Source organism: Monodelphis domestica, chromosome 2 (genome assembly GCF_027887165.1).
Source record: "Monodelphis domestica isolate mMonDom1 chromosome 2, mMonDom1.pri, whole genome shotgun sequence".
NCBI classification, from domain to species: Eukaryota; Metazoa; Chordata; class Mammalia; order Didelphimorphia; family Didelphidae; genus Monodelphis; species Monodelphis domestica.
Window position 1 is genome coordinate 79,716,366 of NC_077228.1, and position 24,820 is coordinate 79,741,185.

Here is a 24,820-nt window from a genome sequence, read left to right on the forward strand (position 1 = left end):
TTTGATAAAGAGAAACTGAGGCACAAAGTGCTGAGCATGATCAATTTATTGGTAGTTTAGTGAGGCCCTTAAGTAGTCTAGTGAGACCCATGGACCCCCTCTCAGAATAATGTTTGAAATGCATGGGATTACAAAGTAAATCAATTTTGTTAAAATACAGTTATCATAATTTTTTAAAACCCACTCTAAGAATGCCTAAGGGCCCTTCTAGCTCTAAATCTATAATAGTACTTCTGATTGCTTTCACCTAGTGCCTTCTCTTTGCTGCCATTGTTTCTCCAATGTAAAGTCCTTCTGTGGAGCCCAGAGAGTTTAGGTGGCAAGAATATTAATTGGGCTAGAAATAACTCCTCTAGGAATCTTTGGCATTGGAAGGTAATTGGCAGTGAGCTAGTACTTTGTATTCTTGCCAGCAAAAAGTTAACCCAGGTTCTACAGACACATGGTTTTCATTTCTTTTCACCCCTTTGTCTCACATGCTACAGAAAACTATTGTGAGATTTGCAAATCACTGTGGTTTTTTTAAGACTAAAGAATGCTTTTGTATTAAAGCTTCTGGTACATCTGTATATACATTCTTTTCAAATTATTAATCTTGTTCAAGCTTTCTATCTCCCCCCCAAGCTGAGCAGAGAGCTTAGCACATAATAGGTGCCTAATAAATGTTTATTAAAGTTGAAGGAAATAAAGATGACTTTCAACCTTTATAAATTGCCATCAATAGTAAAGAGACTCCAAAGCTTTACAGTGTTAAGATTAACCTTTCCAAAGACCCTGTCATACAAAAATGCTGGAAGGAACCTTCATGTTCCACTAGTCTGACCCACTCATTTTACAGATGAAGAAACTATCAGACAAGATGAAGTGACTTTCCAAAGGTCAAACAGCCAAGAAATGGATACTTTTAACAGTTTCAGTGCTAGAAACATATGAAAAGATTATAGTGATTATTTTCAGATGTCACATGAAAGAGGTTTCAGCATAAACTTTTGTAACACCCAAATTTCTCTAAATTATCTAAAAATTTCATTCCCTCCTGACTGGTGAGAGGACAGAGGAGTCAGTTCAAGATTTCAAAATGGACCTGCTTCTTTTTCTCATCTTTCTAGCTTTTTTGTTTTTAAGATTCTTAATGGACAGTCTATTCCATTTCTTTGGGACCAAGAATATCCAAAAACCAAATGTGTATGTATATCTTATGCAACTGGAAAATATATAAACTCAGTGGTTTACACAGTCAACTGAAGAGATTATAGGATCATAGATTGAGAGCTGAGAGAAATCTTAGAGAACATCTAGTCCCATCCTCTTTATTTTACAGCTTAGACTTGTAGGGGCTTCCACAAGGAAGGAAGTAGCAATCAAGATTTGAACTGAGATCCCCTGCCTTGAAATCCAGAATTCTTTCTGCTACCAAGAATGATTTAAATCCTTTTTGCTGCTTTGCTGATTAATTTTTCACAGGTCCTTTGACCATTGCTGAAGTGAGGATGATGAAAATTAATTTTCCCTCTGAAAGGTTGTAAGAACTATTAAGCTAAAAATGTTTTCCCAAATCTGGAGTTCTTAATCCTTTTAATTTTTCAAAAATTATACACTCTAATGAAATCACAAGGTTGAAAAAATTTTTAAACCAGCCCATACATCTTAAATACTTAAAAATTTATTCAACATTTAATTTTACTCTATGTTGTCCTAAAAGAGTCCAAAATCCATAGTGGGGGGTTGCCTGTTCTAATTTTTTCAGTTGTATTTTAGTATGAATTAAGATAAAAATCTCTCTAGGGTCTTTGTAGTTAAAACTTTAGATCTGTTTGTGAATGACAGACTTCTTTGCTAAAGGAATTTTGGTCCTAGTTAGGGGAAGCATAGAAGGAGGGACAATGTGGAAAGGGAAGGAAAGAAGAAACCAGGCAAACTTTTCAATACTATTAACATTATTATTGGCCAAGTAATTAAGTTCTACCACCAAAGACTACATTAGTACTAGGTAATCAGCAGGACAGGAACAGGGACTACTACCCCTGTGATTTCTCTGGAATGGGGAATTCCTTGGTGAGCAGATTCCATCTTCCAACGCAAGTTAGAACCTTCTCTACACCATACACTCTTATGACTTAAGACTTTGGAAATGGAAAACTATCTGGGCATAGAAATTGGAGGTATATATAATATTTACATAAGAACCTTGTTTTCTTCTTGTTTTTCAGGGAAATCAATTTCCCCATTATTAGTCAATATGTGGACTATCTTGTAAATGAACAGGGCGTGAAAAACGTTTTTGGTAAGTCGGCTTACAATCTGGACATTAGTCCAGTTCCCTTCCTGCTGGGGGATCTTGCTCTGATTTCACTGATATAGGGGACTCCTAATGAGAAACTCCCTTTCCCATTATAGCTCATCACCTGTTCTATAGTGTGTAGAGTATCTCCTAGGGAAGCACTGAGTGGTTAAGAACCTTGCCAGTGTCCCAATATATGGAAGAGGTAGGAGTTGAACTCTTGGCTTCCTGATATGGATGCCAGCTTTCTTAGCTGCTACCTCCACACTTCTCCCAACCCCCCTCATTTTACAGATGAGAAAATAAACCCTAGAAGGGATGACTTGCCCAAGTTCACAATTATTTTTGGAAAATCTCAAACTAGAGCCAAGTTTTCCTGCCTTTTTCAAGCAGTGCTCTCTTCCCCATGAAATTATGAACCCCTTGAGAGTAAGGGCTGCCTTTTGTGTTTCTTTATATTTCTAACACTGTCTTTCAGATTGTTCTTACAATAAAAGCTATGACTACAAAGCACAAACTGAAGTGATTTTTTGATCAGGGTACACAAGGTTAGCTGCACAATTTTGGCTCCAAAGCCTCCAAGTCAAGAGCAGTTGAGCCACTGTGCCTGTAGAGTTTGGAGCCTGAAAAATGGAAATCACCATCTAATTTCTCAGGATTCATTTTCTTTCCAAATAGGGTCTGACTTTGTGTCCTACTTGGCTCCTTTTTGCATTTTATTCTTGGTGGTGGTTCTCTAGAATTCAGAGGGGAGGGCATGGCCATTGAAATCATGCTCCAAAGATAATTCACAGTACATGGAGTATCTCTGAGGATTTAGGATAATCCCCAGACCTTAATCAGGACACTTCAAAACCTGGAATGATAGGGAGTTAACCAAGGTAACAACCCCCAAATCATAAAAGATCTCCAATGATTTAACCTCAAACCCCTAGCCACAGAGGGTGGCAGATAAGCCTGACTCCCTCCTGTCCTAGATATACATATCCTTCTTCCTATAGAGTGATTATTCTTTGATTGTCCATGACCTCTTGGAAAATAAAAGACTCTCATTTAGTCCTGGCTATTCCAAAGGACCTCCAAGGCTATAGAATAGGGATAACTACAGTAATCATTTCTAATTGTCATTAGCTTCCACCTCTCATAGCCCATACATAAGAGAAAAAAGGCGAGTTGTGTTGTTGTCCCACCAACGTTCACAGCGAAAGATAGATCTTCCATCTATGGCAGACATCGAGATTCTTTCAACTAAATCTACTTAAAGGAGCCTAGATTTAGGTCATCCTATCCAATCCCTTCATTTTACGTACAGTAAAAGGAGCTGACATTTATATGGTATTTTAAGGCTTTCAAAGCACTTTAGGAATGTTATCCTATTTGAACCTTGTATGGACATTGTAGTTACTGGGGAAGATGAGGGGAGGCATATGCTTTTGGAGGTAGCTGGTTTAACTCTGTGTTTTCCCTTGCATTGTTTGAGGATTGTGTAGAAAGAACCCTGGTTTCTCTGACTGAGCTCTTGTGTTTGTTTGGAACAGTGAATGGTTCAACAGGAGAAGGCCTATCACTGAGTGTTGCAGAGAGGCGACAACTTGCAGAAGAATGGGTGACAAAAGGGAAGGATAAGTAAGTAGTCATCCCATGATCCAAAGGATCATTTGCTAAGTGGTTGTAGAATTTTTCTTTATGTGTAACACATTTTCTTTCTTCATCAGAACTAGTTAAGCACATGGTCATTTGTTGGACAGAGTCGGAGCCCAAATAACACTGAGTCTCCCTTCTTACCCGAAAGGACACCCAGAATACAGATCCCTGAAAAAATCCCTGACTCTTGGATGGTTTCTACCTTGAAAAAAACATTTCTCCCTGGTAGTACTCATCTCACTACCCACTGGTTGAGAAGAGAAAAGAGTAGTTATCCTGCATTTTTTGTCTTGCCCAGAGCCAACAGCAGGAACCTCTACCACTGGACTAGGTTCCAGCTTCCTCTTGCTCATAAAAATACATGAGTCACCAATGTTCTGAAGTAGAAGGACCCTCAGAGGCCATCTGATCCAATCCAGACCTACCTAAGAATTTCCCCTTACAACATACTCAAGTGGACCTAGAGGCTTAGTTTGAACCTCAAGTGAAAAATCCCACTCCTACCTAAACTGAACACTCTAGTTCTGTCTGGCACTAATTCTTAGGAAGATTTTCCTTCAAAGCTTAAATATGGCTCTCTGTGATTTTGATCCATTTCTGGCCCACTGGATTCAGCCAGTCAAATTGCTGTTTCATATAGCATTCTAAATATCTGAAGGAAGCTATCGTGAACCCCCTAAGATTTCAGAGATTGCTTCAACCAGTCTTCACATGGCACAGTCCTATGAAGTCATGGCCCTTCGCCTTCTTGACTGTTCTCCTACAAATTCTTTAGCTAATTAATGCTCTTCCTAAAAAGTGGCTTCCATTACCGAATAGATGTGATCAGACCTAGGCAAGCTACTGTCACTTCCACATTCCTGGACACTAGCCTTTTCTTAACATAGTGTGACTACAACCAATTTTGGTGTTGCCATATCCTATTGCTTTCTACTGAAATTGTAGCACTGTGAAACTCAGGTAGTTTTTTTTTTTCAGATGAACTGTCATAAAGTTGATTTTTTTTAACCCAAAAAGTAATATTTTACATTTATCGCAACTAAATTAAATCTGATTTTATTCAACCCAATATTCTAGACTCTTAAGAATGTTTTTGAATCCTTAGTCTCATCCAATATGTGTTATCCCTCCCCCCAACTTTGTCAGCCAAAAACTTTATAATCAATCAATAAACATTTTTTGAGTGCCTACTATGTGCTAGGCATTGTGGGGATACAAAAACAGGCAAAAAAGAGTCCCTGCTCTCACAGAGCTCACAGTTTAATCTTGCCTACTATTCTTATCCTCATTAGATTATAAATTCCTTGGGGGCAAAGACCATCTTCCTTTTTCTTTTTTGTATCCCTAGTGTTCAGCACAGTGCCTGGAGTATGTATAGTAGGCACTTAAGAAATGTTTATTGACTGTTTACTAATGATTAGCTATGCCTTCATCCAGGTGATTGCTGAAGGTGCTAAACTAAACAGCACAAGACCAAGTACTGAAGGACTCTCCCAAAGACCTCCTCCAAGCTGACTTTGAACTATAAGTTCACACCCTGAATTGTCTTGTAGCTCTAGATCTAAGATCCTCCAGTGATCCCTTAATTCAGTCAACTCTAAATCCCTTCCCATGGGCTGGCATGCATGTTCTCCTTTACACAAGAATAGCAAGTGAGAATTTTGTCCAACATTTTGCTAATCTAGTTCAATTTTTATTCACAGTATTCTGTTTAAAAGAGTATAGGTAACTTGACTTGTTCTTTCTTTAAAAAAAAAACAAAAAACCCTTACCTTCTGTCTTAGTATCAATTCTAAGACAGAAGAGCAGCAAGGACTAGGTAATCAAAATTAAATGACTTGCCTGGGGCCACATTAAGTGTCTGTGGACAAATTTGAACACAGATCCTCCCCACTCCAGGTCTGGTGCTCTAGCTACTATACTACTTAGCTGCTGCCATTTGACCTGTTCTCAGTGAATCCAGGCAATCACTACTTCCTTCTCCATGTTTATTAGGCATCCCTTTAATAACACATTATAATTGCACAGATTTTCAGACTTTTTTTCTGTACTGATCAGTTGATTTTTTCCTTTTTTTGTCTTAAAAATATTATTTCTTATATGGGGTGGCTCTCTGGTGAAAACTGTGATATAAAAATGCTAATGTACATCAATAAAAACTTATTTTAAAATTAAAAAAAAACAAAAATAATGCATAATTAAAAACTTTGGAAAGGAATTATTATTAAGCTCATCATCCTGTCTGTATTCTCTTACTTTTAGAAAACAGGGGCCATTTTGCCTTAAAACATCTCTTACTTAATATGGAAATAGGTTTTGAATAATGATACATGTAAAACCCAGTGGAATTTCTCCTTGGCTCTGGGATGGGGTTGGGGAGAAAAAGAACATAAATCATGGAAAAATATTCTAAATTAATAATTAAATTTTAAAAATTATTTTTAAAAAGAGTAAACATTGAATGTAAAAAAAAAACCAACTACTTCTCCATGATTTCTCAAAGATGCCAGATAATGGTTTAGTAATCACATCCTGCCAGTTCTTTCAGTATTGTGGTATGTAGTTCATCCAGGCTGGTGTACTAGCTTAAATTCACCAAGGACAACTAGATATTCTTTTACTATCTCTCCCTACTTGTCTTGGGTTTCAACTCCCTCTTAGTCATCATTGTTCTGTTCTTTCTAATCCAAAAATTATTCTCTTTGTCAGAAAGAGCAGAAGATTTGAGAACTTTTGCCTTCTTTCTTCCATCTGTTGGGGATCATTCATTTGACCCCACCTACCCAGTGCAGTAGCCCCAGCCCTTCTTTGATCCTCTTTTCCTGAAGATTGTTACCCCTAAGTCACATTTTGTTGTCTTTTGAATCCCTGCCTAGCCTCTGTTCATTTTGACTCTTTGAGCCAGCAGCCATTCAGTTTAGTATTCTTTACACTCTTTATCCTTCAATCTCTTATGCATGTCTTTAAAAAATAAATTCTAAGCTGATTTTTCTTGCTTTTCTTTTCAATGGGTAGGTAGAAGTCGGGGGAAGTTGTAAGGGTTAAGAATGTAGATCTGAAAATAAAATTAAAGAAAAATCTAAACTTAATTATTCTCATTTTTTTCATCCATAAAGTCTCCTTAAATAACTTTCTTCCCCATTGATATAGCTTTCATTCGTGCCTTCAGAATTTCATTCTTGAGAGTTTTCTCTTCTTCTGTAAATCGTCAGGGCAAAGGATCCCACCTATCCTTTCTCAGAGGCTTTAAAATTTTCTCTCCCAAATTTAGAGTGTGTCAGACCATTATGCCTGCCTTTCATCTCCTCTGTCCCAAAGTCACTCCTTGCCAAGGCTCTGTTTTAGCAATTGGTTCTTCCTTTTTAGTGAGAATCAGCACCAGAATAGCAACTCCCTTAGTTATTTCCTCCGCCCTTTTGAGGATGACATGATCCTTACAGCAAGACAAAAAATTATTAGCTGCTCTCCTTTTTGACTGTGGAGGATGATTGAAGTCTTATTCTATCTTGCCTCCATGACAGGCTTGATCTTTTATTTCCACTTGCAAGTTCTGTAGCAGATGGTTGGATGTGACAAATGTGACTTCATAATTAGTGCAAGTCTTGTGATATCCCTGGAAACTTACCATTCCCAGAGCTTTTGATTTGATCAGACATAATCCCTTTGATCCCCTCATTCCCCCTATTGCTGCCTGCTTTGTTGAGTTTGCTTAAGCCCATTCCTTCCACCTCAGAAAGGGCATCCTTTCACTCTGGTGCTGTGTGATAATCTTGAACTTTTTCAGTTCTGCCCTGAATAAAGACTCTTGTCACTAGTTTGGTAGTTTTTATTTTCAGATTGATAGATGGAAGGAGAAGGACTGGAACAGAAGGAAAATAATAATGGCTCACATTTATATGGAGCCTAAAGGTTTTTTTAAGAATTTTCCTCGCAATAATCCCAATGAAGTTATATAAGTATTATTCAAATTTTGCAGATGACAAAAGTGAAGTGGTGTGAAGTTAATTGACTTGTTTATCCTCACCTGGCCAGCAAATGTCTGAGGCAGGATTGAAACTAGCCTTCCTGGGGACAACGAAGTGGCTCAGTGGATAGAGAGCCAGGCCTAGAGACAAGGAGGTGTTGGGTTCAAATCTAATCTCAGATACTTCTAGTTGTGTCACCCTAAACAAATTACTTGCTGCCTCCACTGCCTAGCCCTTACTACTGTTCTGCCTTGGAGCCAATACACAGTATTAATTCTGAAATAGAAGGTAAGGGCTTAAAAACAAAAGAAAGAAAAACCAAACCCTTCCCGACATTAAGTTCCTAACATTAAGCTCTCTTTCCAGTACTCCAGGCTGCTTTTCAAGGGAAGCATAGTATAGTAGAAATCAATCAATGAAGAAGCCATTATTTTTTAGTATATTTATTTGTTTGTTTGTTACATTTTTAAATATCCAGTTAACTCCCTCCCTCTCCTCCCCCATTTAGAGAAGGCATCATTTGACAAATATATATATATATATATATATATATATATATATATACACACACACACACACATATATATAAACTGTATCTTACTTATTTCTCTTTCATTCTTTTTCTGGAGGTGGGCATGGCATCCTTAAAACAATATTTCTAGTTATGAATATAAAGTTCTCTTGGTTCTGCTTGTTTCATTCCTCATAATATCATGTAGGTATTTCCATGTTTTTCCAAAATTAACCTGTTTATTATTTCTTATGGTTAAGTATTCTGTCAACAATCATATGCCACAACTTGTTTAGCCATTCCCCAGTTGCTGGGCATCCCTTCAATGTCCAGTTCTTTGCCAAAAGAGAGCTGCTATAAATATGTTAGAATATATATATAGTTTCTTTTCCACTTTCCTTGATCACTGGAAGAATACACAGTTTTATAATTTTTTGAACATAATTCCAGATTTCTCTCCAGAATGGCTGAATTAGTGGACAGTTTTGTCAGCAGTGCCTTAGTGGTCCTGTTTTTCCTTATAGCCTCCAACATTTGTCATTTTGCCTTTTTTATCATTTTAGCTGCTCTGATAGGTTTAAGATGATATTTTAGAGTTTTGATTTGTATTTCTCTAATCAATGACAAAGAGCATTTTTTCATGTAGTTATAGCTATGATTTCTTCATCTAAAAACTGTTCCTGTCTTTTGATCATTTATCATCTGAGGAATGGCTTATAGTCTTACACATTTGATAGAGTTCTACTTATGTTTTGTGTGTGTATATATGTATGTTAAATTAATAAAGATATTGAGACCTCTATCTGAGAAACTATTTATAAAAATTTTTCCCACTTAATGCTTTCTTTCTAATCTTTGTTTTTTGGTTTTATTTATACAAAAAAATTTCACTTAACATGTTCAAAGTTATTCATTTTACATTTCACAATGCTTTCTAATATTCACAAATCCTTCTATCCACAAATCTAATAGCTATTATGTTGCCTGTTCTTCTGAATTGCATATGGTGTCTCCTTTTATGCCTAGGTCATGTATCTATTTTGATTTTATGTTGGTAAATAATGTAAGATATTGGTCTATATCTAGTTTCTGCCTAACTGCTTTCCAGTTTTCCAAAAACTTTAACTAGATAGTAAATTCTTATTCCAAAACTTGGATCTTTACTTTTGTCAAACACAAGATTACTATAATCTTTTACAACTGTTGTGTGTCTGTTCTGTTCCACCAATGTATGTAATCTTGTGTAATAGCAGCAATGTTCTCTACTAGCAGCAATGCAATGAGCCAGGACAATTCTGAGGGATCTACGAGAAAGAACACTATCCACATCCAGAGGAAGAACTGTGGGAATAGAAACACAGAAGAAAAACAACTGCTTGATCACATGGGTCAAGGGGGATATGATTGGGGATGTAGACTCTACACGATCACCCTAGTGCAAATATCAATAATATGGAAATAGATCTTGATCAATGACACATGTAAAACCCACTGGAATTGTGTATCAACTGGGGGGGGGGGGGAGGGAAGAACATGAATCTTATAACCATGGAAAAATATTCTAAATTAATTAATAAAATTTTCCAAATTTCTATTTCTTAGCCAGTACCAGATAGTTTTGATAATTACTGCTTGATAATATAGTTCAAAATCTGGTGTTGCTAAACCTCCTTCCTTTACATTTTTTTCACTAATTCCTTTAGTATTCTTGACCTTTTGTTTTTCTAAATGAAGTTTGTTACTATTTTTTGTAGTTTATTAAAATAATTATTGGCAATTGGGATAACATTGAATAAGAAGGTGAGTTTAGGTAGGATTATACTTTTAATTATATTGGCTCTGCCTACCTGGGAACAATTAATATTTCTTCAGTTATTTAAATCTGACTTTTTGCATTAAAAATGTTTTATAATTATGTTTATAAGGGCAGGTAGGTAGCTCAGTGGATTGAGAGCCAGACTTGGAGAGAGGAAGTCCTGGGTTCAAATATGACCTTGGGCACTACCCTGGGCAAGTCACTTAACCCCCATTACCTAGCCCTTTCCGCTCTTCTGCCTTGAAATCAATACACAGTAGAGACTCTAAGATGGAAGGTCAGGGTTTAAAAATAAACTGTTGAGGGTGTGGGCAGCATGAGAAAGCCAGGAGACAGAGCTTTGAAGAGGGGATGGTGAGAAGCTGAAGGAGAAGTGAAAGAGGAGACCCTGAGGCCCAGGGAAGGCCTCTAGGAAGAAGTCTGTCTGGGAAGGGCTGCAAGGCTTGCCCCAAGGGAGGCAGGAAGAGGAGGTGGTGTGACCAGGAAAGGAAATCTGCTGTGCCCAGCAGTGTGCTCTGAGGAGAGAGGGAGCGCAAACCTGGGGCTGGGGACGAAGCACTGACCACAGTCCATCAGGCGCAGCTTTTTTATGCACCAGCCTTGGGCCAGGCACAGGGGTACAAACACCCCAACGTCCCCCCCCCACTTCAAGGCGCTTCCCTTCTTTGGGGAAGATGCCAGTTACACATATTTTCTATATAAAATCAATACAAGTGCCTTGGGGGGACAGGAGAGGGAGTAGTAGCCAGGGGTGGGGAGACCAGGGAGAGACAGCAGCAGTGTGAGCTTAGAGGAAGCGGATGGCGGTCTGGGTGGGCCACGTGCAGAGGCCTGACAGGCCAGGGCTCAAGGAGCCGTAGAGCCAGTCTGAAGGGCCTAGAAAGGAGGGGGGTCCAGGCTGTGGGGAAGGCTTAGGATGCCAAGCAGAGAGCCTGTACTTTCTCCTGGGGGAGGCAGTCATGGTAAACTCTTGAGCAAAAAGGGATCCTAGAGAGATTTTTGCGAAGGGATGGGGCGGAGAGAGGGCCCTTCTCTCGGGCCTCCGTTCCCTGACAGTCACCCTCTCTGCATAGGGCCATCCCACAGACCAGAGATGGGTCTGGGGCAGACCAGGCGCCGAGGCTAGAGCAGTCGGTCATAGGCTTCCCCCATGGGAACAGGATTTACACTGCAGCCAGGCCTGGGACACGAGGAGGCCAGCAGCCTCCTCCCCAGAGGAGCCTCCACTCCATCTGGCCCAGCCCAGCGCCTGTTAGATGTTTAATGGGTGGTTGGACTTGCCTGGCCAGGAGCAGAAGAAAATGGGCCACTTGGAAAATTTGCCATCTTTGTGCAGGGCTGTCTGGGGGTGTGGGTATCAGAGGGGATTTACACGCCTGAGGGGCAGGTGGCTAGTGATACACAGACGTGTGCACTTTTGGATGTGAATTCCTGAATATCCATAGAGAAGCAGACGTCCTTATGCACATACCCCGTCTAGACACAGGAGCCTTAACACAGTGCCTGCCCATACTTAATGTGTGTCTGTGGTTATATATTACCAATGATTATGTAAGCTATAGACATAGACTGGATAAAATATTCATATTTTAGATATCCTTGGCGCAGTATCTGCATGTAGCAGGTACTCAGTGTATATGTAATTATATTTGACATATAATTTCTGTATTATCAATTGATTATAGGTACAGGCTGTATATAGACAGACTGGATATAAACACATTCACACACATAGACATGTTGTCTAGATAGACACCCTTAGCCCAATGCCGGCACACAGTAGGTACTTAATATTGCCTGTCACTTATTGACCCGCTATGCCTTGATCCAGGTGATTGACTGATAAATCTAGGGGCCTCCCTCCTTCCTAGCTTTTCCTCATCACAGACGTGCCGAGCGTACCATCAATCCTCTTATCCAAATCTTTGATACAGTATGTTAGCCCAGGGACAGCCTCAGGTCCCTGGATATCTGCCAAGGGGACGATGACCTCATTCTTCAGATGTTGACAGAATTCTATGAAGGCTCAGTAAGATAACAGAAATAATCATTTTAAACCCACTAAACGGCTAGAGGTCGTTTTAAATGTTAAAAATCAATGTTGAAAGGACTTTGAAGACCCAGAAGTATTCTTTTCCTGCTAGTGCCGCTTGTTCCTTGGTGAGACCTTTGGGGAAGGACTGCTGACTGCTGAAAGGTGCTGATATCCTGTGGGACAAGGAAATCGCTTGACATTTCCCGATGGTGAAATTTCCAACATTTATAAGTCTAAGAAATTTTAAGGTTTACACGTGCCACATGAGAAAGTGGGGATATGTTGCCCGGAGAAGAAATGGCTCGGGCAGAGATGACCCTTGTCATCAAGTATCTGAAGAGCCATTCCCTAGACCAGGGGTGGTTGCTCTTACTTGACCCTAAAGGGCAGGACGAGGAGCACTCGGTGGGTGAAAGCTATGAAAGACAAATTTAGACTGGATGTAAGGAAAAAAACCTTTCAGAGGCGGGAGTCTTCCTGCCTCCAGGCCCAGAATTCTATCCACTAGGCCACCCGGCTGCCCTGAGTAGTTTTGCTTCCATACTCAACGCCACGGTCACCCAAACGTGCTTCTGCCAGAACCCTCAGACCTCTTGCTCCTTTGACCATTTTACAAACGTCAGCTGGTGGCGCAGCAGTAGGCCTGGAGTCTGGAACCTATGAGTTCAAATGTGACCTCAGACACTTCCGAGCTATATGATCTTTGGCAGCCCACTCAATCTGTTTCTGCCTTATCAGGGAATATCTGTAAAGCCCTTTTGTAACTTTAAAGCACGAGGAAAACCTCAACCCAACCCTTCCCCAATCTCAGTGGCTGACCATCATTTCTTAAGGAGAATATTAAAGCCATCTGATGTGGCCTCCTTAGACTTTCCTTGATTTTCCAGTCAATAAGGTGCAAAATAGTCATTTAAAGAATCAGTTCCCTATAGCCATTCAATTCCTCTTTCACCACATTCTTCTGAAGTAATCAGAGAGAGACTTCTTCCTTCTCAGCAGATTAAACTTGGGCCTCTTCTCTTAAGCAACTAGCACCCCACTGACTGAAGAAAGGAGCTCTTCCTAGGCTACTGTGGCAAGAGTGGAGCAGGGTACTCTTTCACAACTGATAGTTAAAGACCCATAGGGGGTTCTCCTTCAAGTTAGTAATAAGAGTTCAAATCAGGATAAAATTTTTTTTTAAAACCCTTACCTTCCGTCTTGGAGTCAATACTGTATATTGGCTCCAAGGCAGAAGAGTGGTAAGGGCTAGGCAATGGGGGTCAAGTGACTTGCCCAGGATCACACAGCTGGGAAGTGTCTGAGGCCAGATTTGAACCTAGGACCTCCCGTCTCTAGGGCTAGCTCTCAATCCACTGAGCTACCCAGCTGCCCCCAAAAAATCAGGATAAATTTTAAATGCTTTCAGTATTTCTTAACATGGGAACAGAGGGATCTTTGCTTTCACACCAATGATATCTGGTGTTTGGTATTCTAAGAAATAGACAGGCCACCACTCACAAAAGGATCCAAGTCTTTATCTCCGCTGGTAATTCTGGCTTTCTTCCAGGTCCAATGTCTTGCAAGGCAATGCGTTGTGCCACTCTCTAAGCACTTCCATTTGGCCTTCATAGATACTGTCAATCCACAAGACTTTATTACATGCCTGAGATAAGCCAGGCACAGCCCCAGGTGCTGGGGATACCAAGGAGGGTAGGCAGGCTTCTGGGTTCCATGCAATGGTGGGAGATAATCTGCCCTTCCAACCATCTACAGAACGTCACCATCTTTCTTGGGTTTGGGCTCCTCCCATTACCCTGCTGAACATGGTCCTCACTATTTAAAACCTCTGATATCCATTCCCAGTGGATTCTTGGAAACAGTTATCTCCATAGTCATATGTGCTGTATAGATTTATGTGATTTTATTGTACCCATGGAAACACTGTGCTCCTCTGAGTAACGGCTAAACTTTAATCTCGCTTAATCTTAATTATGCAGGTTGGACCATGTGATTATTCATGTAGGAGCATTAAGCCTGAAAGAATCACAAAGTCTGGTATGTATGCAGAGTGTCCAGGGATCTGGGGCAAATCACAATGTGTCAGCCTTCTCCCACCTTTTTATAAAGGGGAAATCTATCATGTAACCTTGGAAAACTTATGGAAATTTGTTACTACATGTAATTGGTAAAATAAAATATCTTCATAATTTAAAAAAGTATACAAGGAAATCTGCTTAAAACAAATATCAAGAACAGTATTTGTTAATGAAATAATAATAATAGTAACAGTAATAGCTAGCATTTACTTTGTACTTTTAAGATTTGAAATGCACTTTACAATTATTATCTCATTTGACTCTCATGATAATCCTGGGAGGTTGGTACATTATTATCCTCATTTTACAGATGAGGAAGGCAAGGCCAAAAGAGGTTAAGTGACTGACCCAGACTGATACAGCAAAGACATGTCTGAAGCATGATTCAAACCCAGGGCATAAATCTTGGACCAAAGCAGGTAGAAAGGAAGAAGCACTGACTTGGAGTCAGAGCATCCAAGCTCAAATCCCAAATCTATTTCTTCCTCTAGAACTTCAGATAATTCACTCTTATCTATAATTCAGTTTCCTCATCTATAAAATAAGAGGATTGGACTCATTGACTTAAGCTTCTCAAGATCATAAATCAAGAACTAGAAGCAACTTTGAAAGCCATCAAGCCTAACCCCTTCTTTTTATAGATGAAGAAATGGAGGCATAGAACACTGACTTGCTCAAAGTTACACAAATGAATACGTTTCAGGGGTAAGATTTGAACTCATGACCTCAGGCTCTAGAACCAGCTGTAGAATTCCCTTGTTTGACTGCTAAAAATCAAAGGGAGGGGGAAAAACATTACAAGAATATGGCACCTGCCAGGCAAATGAGGAAAGAGGACATTTCACCACTTCTCTGAATTTTCTCACATGTAATTTATAATTGCCCTTGATCTCTGTGTAATTTAAAATCTTTACATAGGATTAGTTCCCCATGCACATGAGAGGCACTAGCTCTAGTAAATGACCAGAGTGAACTAAGCATCCCACAGTTCCTCTGCAGACACGAGTTCTGATTAATGCCAGGTGGATGGCCCTCACACTCTCCAATCCAACAGGCATGTATTCATGGAGCCTCTGTAGAGAGGCTGGAAGAAGAGATGGGATTCTGAAGTGCTCTACCATCAGGAAGCCTTTATTCAGTGTCTCCTTTACGCCAGGCTCTGTCCTAGGGGCTGGGGCTTCCAAGAAAGGCAGGAGGAGCTCATCTGCACCCCGACATTGTCTACAGACAGAGCCCTGGAGAGGATGAGCAGAAGGAGGATCAGGAGAGGTGTCCTAGAGGAGCTGGGAGTGATTGCTGGGAGCCAGGGGTAGGCTTGCCCTTCCTCTGGGCCAGTGGGGCAGTTGCTATTTTGCACAAAATAGGGGAGTTGGGGGGAGGGTTCCTTGCCCCAAAGGTTCTTGATCTTCTTTACATCTGAACAAGGGGCCCTATCTGGTAAGCCCAGTCTTTCCTTCAGTGCTCCTTTCAGAACCAAACTCCTCTGTCTCCTTGGAATTGTTCCATTCAACTGGCACCTCTCTTAGACCAAAGCTCAGTTAAGGTTTCAGGTCTTATTTTATTCCCTGGGTGGAAGGGATTTTCTCAGATCTCTTATGCCTTCCACTAGGAAAAGAATTAAGAGACTCTGGAATAATAATCCACAACAACAATACTAATACCTAACATTTATTTATATGGCACTTACCACATGCCAAACACTGAAGTAAAGGCTTGACAATTATTCTCTTCTGGGGTCCTTATAACATCCCTGTGCATTTGCAAAGTTTGCAGCTGGGAAACTAAGGTAGACAGGCTAAGAGACTTGTGGGTCACATACCTGGAAAGCTCCTGAGGCTGCATTTGAATTCAGATCTTCCTGACTCCAGGCCAGGTATTCAACATTGGGGCTGTCCTAGCAGGGAATTTTGAAAGGTTATGACATTTCTGTCCCCCCCCCCCCCAGCCTTCATTTCCCTCCTCCCTTTCTTTGGCTTCTCTCTGTATCTGTCAAGCAGAAGGCATTGTTCTGGGCCCTGAGTTATAAAGACAGAAAAATGGCCTCTACCATGGAGGTGTTTACATTTTCTGGACTAAAGAAAAGCCTTGAGAAGAATGAGATCACCATAAAACCCTTCCCTGGAACCCATAATTTTCATTGGCAAATCATTGTTAGAAGGTTCAGGGATTTTTGTTGGCAACACCTGCTATAGCAGGACTTGTATATAATAAATCCTTTCTCAGAATAATATTTTTAAATGTGAAAATAAAATATATAACATTACAAAGAAAACCAAAGTTTAACAAAAAATTAAATGTCAAATTTTTCCCCATCCTCCCCCACCTCCCAAATCCCTGGCAGATCTTTTCATTTAAGAACAGTAGGGAACAGCTAGGTAGCTCAGAGGATCAAGAGGCAGGCCTGGAAACAAGAGGTCCTGGGTTCAAATCAGGTCTCAGTTACTTCCTAGCTGTGTGACCCTGGGCAATTCATCCTTACTGCTCTTCTACCTTGGACCCAATACTTAGTATTGATTCTAGGGCTGAAGGTACAGGTTGTTGTTGGGGGTTTTTTTTTTAAACCACTGGGGTGTATGAATATAATTTTTAGGATTATAAATAAACAGATGATTATGGCCAACCTAAACATACTTTATTCCTTCCTCCCTTTCCAGGCTCAGCATGCAGCAGAAATAGGAGCTGATGGTATTGCTGTCATTGCCCCTTTCTTTTTCAAATCAATGAACAAAGGTGAGTGGGCTGTAAGCCTAAGGTGTTAGTTACATTGAAATAAAAAAAAAAATAGAATATCACAGACAAAGGATTTATTTAGCAGTTGCCAAACAAACCAGGTCCAAGGCTCTAGGGAGCCAAGAACCCAGAGCTTGAGTCTTTACTCAATTAATAGACAGTTTAGAGGGAACTGAAAAACAGGATGAAAGAGTTTCTTAATGGAGGAGAGGATCTAGAGACAGTAAGGAAATATTGAGGAAATGTTAAGAGTTGAGACTGAATATATTTTTTAGTGGTCACCAGGGATTTAAACTCTAAATACCAATGAAATACTCAAGTCAGAATGGAATTTTATGGTGGTTTATTTACAATAGAAGGAAGAAATTAAGAATGAGGAAGAGAGAGAAAAAGGGAAGATCTGCTCCGGCCTGGTCTGAGCCAGGGGGAATTAAGAGGCCTCAGCCAAGGGGCCTTCCCTGAAGATTAAATCTAGCTCTGCTTCCAGCCACGAGGCCTCCTCCAAGATGAGGGGCCTCCTTGGAGGCTGGTGCCTTCAGAAGGTCTAGGGAAAGGGGAGTCAACCTTATCACTCACCAAGTGTTCCTTTTAGGGAAGCTGTCTAAGGTCCCATGCTTGAGCTCCAAGTCAAGTTCTACCGCCAAAGATCACAAAAAGTCCCTCTCACTGGAAGTGATGTGAAATATAAAGGCAGTTCTTTACATCATTCCCTGTGTCTCACATGTACCAATGGTGTCTTAAACTTGGCTTTGGACAGCCCAGGGGGGGTCAGTCAGTTGTTCTAATTTGTCACTTGCTAGCACACATGGGTCATAGACCATCCTCCCCCACAGTTAATCCTTAAGTGGGAATGTATACATTCCTGGTTTCTAGAATTCTAAAGTCTAAGCAGGGTGGAGTTAATCTAAAATTCACAGAAAGAAAGAAAAAGAGATTGTTTTGTGACATTCTTTAAGTTGGGTGTCTCTTGGGAGAGGGGAGTAATCTTGTCACTTGTCCAAATTCAAGTGACTTTGAGACTTAATTTCACAAGATGGTGTTTAAAGGCAAAATGGAATCACTAATGCTATGTCTATATTACCAAGGCCACTTGAGATCAGCATAACCCACTTCCTCCTTCCCCTGCCCCCAAAATGCTCAGTTCAATGTTTTCCTGGATGAAGGCTTAGATCACACAATTATTCCATTTGCAGATAGGCAATCAGTAATCAAGCATTTATTAATTGCTTTCCTATGTGCCGGGCATTGCTCTTAATTTCTGGAGATACACAGAAAGACAGAAACACATTCCCTGCCCTCAAGGAGCTCCCAGTCTGAAAGGGGAGACAACATTCAAATAACTATTCAAGAAATATACACTGTAAATGGAAGGTAATCTGAAAGGGAAGGGGGACAAGAAGGAGGACCTGTAGAAAGGATTGGTCTAGACCTCCTAAAGAAGATGAGAGGGATTTAGCAGCCTTGAAGGAAGCCAGGAAGTGAGGAGATGGAGATGGGAAGGAATAGCTTTCTATGCTAGAGGGTAGCCATTGGAGAGGCACAGACAGAGGAGGGTCTTGGGTGAGGGCCAGTCAGGAGGCCAGTGCAGCAGAATCTGAGAGGGCTTAATGGGAGTAAGATATGAGAAGACTAGAAGAAAGGTCAAAGGGAGCCATATAATAGAGGGCTTTGGATGCTACGTACAAGACTTCCTGCTTGACCCTGAAGGGTTTAGGGAGCCATAGGAATTTATTGAGGTGAGACAAAGTCCCCCACAGTTTGTTAAGTGGGTGCCACCGAATTGTTTTTTAGGAGCAGGAAGGGACTTGAGGCAGCCAGGCATAAGGCTTTTTCAGTAGTCAAGGCACCAAGATGGTGGATGTGTGAATAGAGGAAAGACAACCTGTACAACAAATGTTGTGAAAGTGGATGCAAAGTGATGTTCTCAGAAGGACAAAAATAGAGACTAAATCTAACAGGGAAAAATATAAAACCTTGAACTTTAATGAAAAAAAAAATCATCTGCACAGCTATAAGGGTTATATGTAGCTTAGTAACTCTGAGAGTAGTTCCAGAGTGTTTTCCAAAATGGCCCAGACCAATTCATAGTATTGTGCCTCTCCAACCCCCTCCACCATTCATCATTTTCTGTTTGGTCAATTTTGCCAGTCTGATGGGTCTGAAGTAGAACCTCAAACTTCCTCTAACTTGAATTTCTCAAATTATGAGTGATTTGGAGCATTTAAAAAAAAAAATATGGCAATAGATGAGCTTGAGTTTCTTCTTTTGATACTTTAAAATTTGCAAAGTGTTTTATGTACATTGTTTCTTTGGAACATGACAGTAGTCCTGCAGAATGGCTATTCCAGCTATTGTCTTTTTGTTTGACAGATGAAGTGCCAGTCAGAGCTTGTGAGTGTCCTTGGCTTTCCAGACTCTAAACCCAAAACTTTATCTACCATCCATGCTGACTCATGAAACAGCATGTTCTTCACAACACCCCAGTGGGGAAAGTGGGATGAGTAGCACAGTCCAGGTTTTATAAATGGAGATAATGAGGCTCAGGGGCAGCACAATAAACATCCTGTTAAGCTCTGGTGATACAGATAGAAAAAGAAGTTAGTCCTTGCTCTCAAAGAACTCAAAGTCTAATTGGAGAAGACTACACATGCAAGAAAGATTGACAAAGCATGTGTATAGCGTGTGTGGGTAGACACACACACATACTTACATCTATATGTATACTCAAAACAAATACAAAGGTATTTGTGCACTAGCAACTAGAGAATCAGTAAAGGCTTCTTTACATTGAAGCTAGCATTTGAACCCTGCTTTAAAAGATAATCAGAGGAAGCAGCCAGATGGCTCAGTGCTTTGAGAGCAAGACCTTGAGACTGGAGGTCCCAGGTTGAAATTTGGCCTCAAACACTTCCCAGTTCTGTGACCCTGGGCAAGTTACTTAACCCCCACTGCCTAGCCCTTACCATTCTTCTGCCTTGGACTTGATATTTATATCAATTCTAATATAGAAGATAAGGGGTTTCTTTTTTAAGAGAAAGAAGGAAGGAAAGAAGGACTCAGGATTCAAGAAGCAGGTGCAAGGAGGGAAGGAGGGAATTGGGGACAACCAGTCAGTATAAAGGAATGAAAGCAAGAGATGGACTGTTATGCATGAGTAAGAGCAAGGCTTGTTTGAGAATGGAAAGAATATGAAGGGTCATAAAATAACTAGAAATAAAATTCAATGCTAGATTGTGGGGCGCTTTAAATTCCAGGCAGAGGAGTTTGTATTCCATCCTGGAGATAATAGGGAGCCAATGGAATTTATTTAGTAGGAGATTGAGATAGTTGTACCCATGCTTTAGGAAAATCACTTGGATGGCAATTTGGAGGGGGGAGACTTAAAATAATAAAGATATAAAGGAAGTGGTGGCCTGTGAAGAAAGAGAAGGGGTCAAATGGCAAAGGGATTATTTGAGGTAGAAGCATCAAGATTTGGCAACAGACTAGATATGTAAGGTGAGAAAGAATCAGAACTTGATTTTTGAAGACTAAACATTTGAACCTGGAAAGATAGAAAAATAATGGTGTCCTCAAAAAATATATAGATTTGGTGGTTATGAGAGTCTTGGAAAAAGTAATAAATTCTGTTTGGGGCATGTTATGTTTGAGATATTTCAAATACATCCAGTTTGAAATGTCCAGTGAGCAGCGGATAACAAGCCTTGGCTTTCCTGACTCCAACAGTTTATCTCCTATCCATGCTGCTTTACGAAACAGCACATTCAGATTTCTCTATATATGTTTGAAAGTCATCTACATAGAGGTAAACTAAACCCATAGGAGCTGATTAGCTTACCAAGAGAGTTTATAGAGAGAAGGCAGCCTAGGACAGAGCCTTGAAGTGCATTCACAGTTAAGAGACCAGATATGAATAAGGAGCTTAATAATGTCACAAAAAACTCAGAGAATAAAGCTATTTGAGAGAGAACAATCCATTGGATCAAACAACATAAAGATCAAGAAAAGGGAAGCCTGAAAAAAAGACCATCAAATTAAGAGACATTTGGTAATTTGGGAGAAAACAGTTTGAAATTTGGAACTACCTGTAAAAAGGGTTGAAGGGTGAAAAGAGAGGAAGTGGAGGCAATGGGTGTCTGCACATTTTTCTAGGAATTTGGTAGAGAAGATGTTGGACAATAGCTTGAGGGAATGCTATGGTCTAGTGACATTTTTTTTTTCCAGAGGAAACATTTGGACGTATTTGAAGGCAGAAAGGAAGAAACCAGTAGTTAGGAGGAAATCAAAGATTAGAAAGAAGGGATGATGAAAGGGGCAATGTGAATAGCTTCAGTTTTCTCAGAAAGTGGCTAACTAAGCACAAGATGTAGAAGGAAAAATCATCTACTCATGAATTTTACCTAATGTCAAATGTCAAAGACATTAAATATATGAATGTCTACATAGAGAGAAGTTTCCTGACTTTGACATAATGTGTGTCACCTTGGACAAGTCATGTAACCTCTTGACCTCAGTTTCCTAATCTGTAAAATGAGAAAGTTAAACTAGAAAATCCCAGAGATCCCAGCTCTAGATCTTTGAATTATAAGGTTCTGACTGACCAAAGTCCTCCTATTAAATTAGAAAACACCTTCCCACTCAAGTAGTTTCCAACTCACATTTCATAGTAATTGTGAAACCAAAGATCAAATTCCACAGCATGGATAAAAACAAAAGTATATTGTTTCAGTTAGGACTTTTAGAATTACTCAACAAAGAAGTCAGTTGCTATAGGCACCCACATCTTTGAAGATGAAGTGTTTAGTAACTAAAGCCTCCCTTCCTCTTGTTGTGTGGTCAGTGGTAAACAAAAGAGATACCTCTCCTTTTATTTATTTTTTTGGCTAAGAAAAAGATATCCTACTCTTAGTTAGGACACCATAAACACCCTTAATGATCTAGCTACTTGTTCTGCCTTTTTTGGGTCATTAAGTACACTCTTAATTAGCTCTTTATTCAACAGAGACTAGAACTGTAGACCAGAACACTTTTATACTCTTAATTCTCAGTTTTTATAGTACAGCTAAAGTCTCTATGCTTTTATGGGAGGAAATAAAAAGCTCAGTTGGAGATATATTTGGTTAGAGGTGCCCAGGAGAGATGTCAGATAGACTATTATAGATTCATGTGGTTAGCATGTGGGAAATCTAGACTAGAGATACAGATTTAGAGGTCATTGGGAGAGAGGTGATAGTTGAAGCTGCAGAAATGAAAGAGATTGCAAAAGAAGAGAAGAGGACCAAGAACAGATCATTGATTAGAATACCCAGGTTAAGGGATCAAGAAGGGATAAAGAGGCAGCAAAGGAGAAAATGAAGAAAAGGAGAAATGGGAGGCACAAGCTGTCCATGAAGCTAAAGGCGGAAAGAGTATCCAGTAGAAGACAGTGGCCAACTGTCAAAAGTTGTAGAGTTCCAGCAGTCTTGGGACTGGAAAAAAGGCTACTGGACTGACCATTAGGACCTGGTCATTGGTGACCTAGAGTGATTAGTTTCAGTAGAACAGTGGTAATAGAAGCCAAATAACCAGGACTTGAAAAGAGTAGTGAGAAATGGAGCTGTAGAGTTAAAACATTACCTTGAAGAAAGATGAATTATACATAATTTTCTATAAATGTTCATACGTAATAGAATATAAAACATGAGTTTCATGAAGGCTCAACACAATAGCACAATACCTGGCACATTCTAACTGCTTGGTCAAGTCTCATCAAATGGATGAATAAAAATACCATGTTCCTAGAACAGATAAAAAGTCAGTCTCACCCTGAGTCTCCCATTTATAAAATGAAGAGTTTGAACTAGATAGCCAAGACCTCCCAAGTCATATCCAACAGCACGGAAACATGCAGCAACTTTGTTGCTGCAAAAATGTTGGGATTTCCTGAAATGTTGTCATTGAATTCTGTGTTTGGGGATTTGTAAGTCCAAATTCCACAACTGATAATAACAAACATATATCACCGAAGTCCAGTCCATGAAAGGGATTAAGCATAAAGCTACTATTAACCTAAACCTGCTCCTCCCTAAGCACCCCCTTTTTTTGGTCAAGAACACCGAGGTCTTCTGGTTACTTTTAGTTACTCTAGTTTGAAAGCATGGGGTCATCCCAATGCCACACTTACTATCACGCCAGCTGTCCAACGAGTGACCAAGCCAGGTCACTCCTCCCTTCCCATCATCTCTCATGTCTTTGACTTCTGCTCCCTGCAACATGGCCACCACCCTTGTTCATTCCCTCCTCACGCTGATTGTTGCATAGCCCCCTGGTATGAACCTATGGCATACATGGCAGAGGGGCACTCAGAACCTGCTCTGTGACCACACACGCCTTTGCCCAAGCCCAGAGCCAGAGTTCATTACCAGAAAGCCAGAGGACCACAGGGCCACAATGCTCCCCTCCCCTTCTCCATGCAATTTGTAATTTTGTCTGTAAAAGATTTGCCATCCCTGCACTAGTCTATATTCTTTTTTAACCTTTACTTTCTGTACAACGCTGAAACAAAAACCAGAGCTAGATAAACAGTGTTAAGTGACTCGTCCAGCATCATACAGCCAAGAAACATCGGCGCCCTATCCACTGTGCCACCTCACTGCCCCTGCACTTATCTCTTAATTGGCCTTCCTGCCTTCTGTCTGTCTCCTCTTGGGGGTCTATCCTCCATACAGTGGCCAAAATGAGTTTTCTATGGCACAGGGTTAATTAACTAGGTCATTCCCCTATTCAGTAGACTCCAGCGGTTCCCCTTAATCTCAAGGATCATATAAAACTCCTCCGTTTGGTGTTTCAGGCCCTCTATGACTCTGTCCCAATGGACCCTCCTAACCATATTCTACTTGACCCTCCATGCATTTTACAGTCCAGCCAGACTGACTCTGTTGTCCCCCATAAATACCATTCTCTCTCTCCTGGGGCCTTTTGTCTGGCATTGCCACCTCACCTCCACCTTAAGTGCCATCTCCTACAGAAGTCCTCTCCTTAGCCTCCTCACCAGTGCTCCCTCCCCCAGTTATCTGGTGTTAACATTCTGTAAACTCATCTATATGTATGGTTTCCCCAACAGAACATAAGTTTTTAAGGACATGGACTGCTTGGGGGTTTTTTTGTATTTGTAAACTCAAAGCAGTTAACATGGTGGTGCATTGATAATTGCTTGTGATTCATATTTATGCTATTTTTATCAACCCTCTCTGAAAGCAGAATTTTAGGCATCTATCCCTTATACAATAATCTCAGTTACCACTCAGCCTTATTCAAATATAGAAATTTTAAACCTTTCAATGTTTCATGGATCTCTTTAGCAATCTGGTGAAGCCTGTGAGCTTTCTCCAAATAATTTATATAGATAATATATATTATGTATGTATGTATGCACTACATGTATGTATATACTAAAAAAGTATATTTTTTAAACTCACACTTGAAGAAAATAACAACTTTTATTTAGAGGTTAATAAAAAATGAAGATGTCAATTTTTTTTCCCCATCAAAGTTCATAGACCACCTCCTGCCCTGAAATTTTTTCTGCAGATCCCTTGGGGTTCTGTGAACCATATGCAAAAAAAACCCAGTTCTAAAGCAAGTCTATTCCCTGTCTTATTGGCCCCATTCTGCTGTAGCCCCACCAAATGGGCTTCTTATATTTACAAAACATGCTAGAGGAAATGTCCTAAAATGTGCTGAGGCTGGTACCAGCTCTTTACAGCAGCCCAGGGCAGTAG

General features: G+C 40.2%; 1 protein-coding gene across 5 annotated transcripts in view; it reads left to right on the forward strand.

The window, feature by feature from the left end:
- NPL (N-acetylneuraminate pyruvate lyase) overlaps positions 1-24,820 on the forward strand; it is a 66,305-nt gene that overhangs the window by 33,418 nt on the left and 8,067 nt on the right. For all 5 annotated transcript variants that reach the window (XM_056815628.1, XM_007480930.3, XM_007480929.3 and 2 more), the window contains 4 exons: positions 2,211-2,284; positions 3,820-3,907; positions 14,232-14,289; positions 16,985-17,060. In XM_056815628.1, coding sequence (XP_056671606.1) covers positions 2,211-2,284; positions 3,820-3,907; positions 14,232-14,289; positions 16,985-17,060 — 296 coding nt within the window. The remainder of the gene's footprint in view (positions 1-2,210; positions 2,285-3,819; positions 3,908-14,231; positions 14,290-16,984; positions 17,061-24,820) is intronic.